This window comes from Lepus europaeus, chromosome 20 (genome assembly GCF_033115175.1).
Source record: "Lepus europaeus isolate LE1 chromosome 20, mLepTim1.pri, whole genome shotgun sequence".
Taxonomy (NCBI): Eukaryota; Metazoa; Chordata; class Mammalia; order Lagomorpha; family Leporidae; genus Lepus; species Lepus europaeus.
The window spans coordinates 4,445,091-4,446,978 of record NC_084846.1 but is presented as its reverse complement, the minus strand read 5'-3'; the positions used below and the strand labels follow the sequence as shown (position 1 = coordinate 4,446,978).

General features: G+C 45.0%; 1 protein-coding gene across 1 annotated transcript; it reads left to right on the top strand.

Moving 5' to 3' along the window:
• The first annotated feature begins 592 nt into the window (after window positions 1-592).
• Window positions 593-1,642, top strand: LOC133750038 (olfactory receptor 7E178-like). Its single transcript, XM_062179426.1, has one exon. It carries the CDS (start codon window positions 692-694, stop codon window positions 1,640-1,642), a length of 951 nt encoding a protein of 316 aa, XP_062035410.1. The 5' UTR covers window positions 593-691.
• The last annotated feature ends 246 nt before the right edge of the window (window positions 1,643-1,888 follow it).

Here is a 1,888-nt window from a genome sequence, read left to right as displayed (position 1 = left end):
GAGGCATAAAAAAATCTCTGTTAAATATTGAGTAGAGCCTCCCTTGGCTCACAATCTCTGAATTTCAAATAAAAATTTAAAAAATGAATCATGAAAAAAGCTGTAAGAAGATTGAGTTCATCAATGTCAAGAAATTATTATGGGGGCTGGCACTGCAGTGTAGCGGGTAAAAGCCACTGCCTGCAGTGTTGCCATCCCATATGGGCACTGGTTCAAGTTCCAGCTATTCCACTTCTGATCCAGCTCTGTGCTATGGCCTGGGAAAGCAGTAGAAGACAGTCCAAGTGCTTGGGCCCCTGTACTCGCATGGGAGACCCGGAAAAAGCTCCAGGTTCCTAGCTTCGGATTGGCACAGCTCCGGCCATGGTAGCCATGTGGGGAGGAGCCGATGGATGGAAGACCTCTCTCTCTCTTTTCTCTCTGGCTCTGCATCTGTATAACTTTGCCTTTCAAATAAACACGTAAATCTTTAAAAAACTGTATTGCACCAAAATTTGTCTCTTTAATTCAATTATTCTAAGAACCTTAGAGTTACCCATGTGCTATACACATAACTGGTTGAACTGAAAATATATGCATGTGCTGATTGCCTGTTTGTGTGTTTCCTTTTACCAACACTGTTTTCTTTTCCAGTAGGATTCCAGGATATAGTGAAACACAAAATATCACATGTGTCGCAGAATTCCATCTCATGGGCTTCTCAGAGGATCCAGAACTGCAGCCCTTCCTCTTTGGGCTGTTCCTGTCCATGTACCTGGTCACAGTGCTCGGGAACCTGCTCATCATCCTGGCTGTCAGCTCAGACTCCCACCTCCACTCCCCCATGTACTTTTTCCTCTGCAACCTGTCCTTGGCTGACATGGGTTTCACCTCCACCACGGTTCCCAAGATGATTGTGGACATCCACACTCGCAGCACAGCCATCTCTTACGTGGGCTGCCTGACACAGATGTCTCTCTTTCTCATCTGTGGATGCATGGATGATTTGATTCTGACCGTGATGGCCTATGACCGGTTTGTCGCCATCTGTCACCCCCTGCATTACCAGGTCATCATGAATCCTGGCCGCTGTGGCTTCTTAGTTTTAGTATCTTTTGTGTTCAGCGTTTCGGATTCCCTGCTGCATAGTTTGATGGTCTTGCAAGTTACCTGCTTCAAGGATGTTGAAATTTCTAGTTTCTTCTGTGACCCTTCTCAACTTCTCAGTCTTGCCTGCTCTGACTCCTTCACCAATGACATAGTCAGGTATCTTGCTGGTGTCATATATGGTTTTCTTCCTATCTTAGGGATCCTCTTCTCCTACTATAAAATTGTTTCCTCTATTCTGAGAGTGCCATCACCAGGTGGGAGGTACAGAGCCTTCTCCACCTGTGGCTCTCACCTGTCAGTTGTTTGCTTATTTTATGGAACAGCCATTGGAGTGTATTTCAGCTCAGCTTTCTCGGTTTCTCCTGGAAAGGGTGCCTTGGCCTCAGTGGTGTACACTGTGGTCACCCCCATGCTCAACCCCTTTATCTACAGCCTGAGGAACAGGGACATCAAGAGGGCCCTATGGAGGCTCCTCAGGAAAACAGGCTCATCTCAGTCCCTGCGCCACGCGTCTGGACTCTTGGTGGGAACTGCAGCAAAAAGAAGCAACTAGACCTACAAATCTCACTTTTCTCCGTACATGATGTGTGAGGCTGGTGCTCTCCTGATTTTGTGTCTGATTATTGTTTCTTTTGGTCTTTTTAATAAGGCATATTTAGACTTTTTTATACTTTTTTATTAATTACCAGAGGCTGAGAGAGATGAAGGGATAAAAGGCTTTTGGATAAAAATAAGAGAAGTTTTGTGTGGATTAATAATTGTGACAAAGGTATTAAGGAGCTATTAATACAGGAAATGA

What these genes read in the sequence shown, in the direction of transcription:
- LOC133750038 (XM_062179426.1), top strand. Translation starts at nt 692, where the DNA reads ATGGGCTTCTCAGAGGATCCAGAACTGCAGCCCTTCCTCTTTGGGCTG.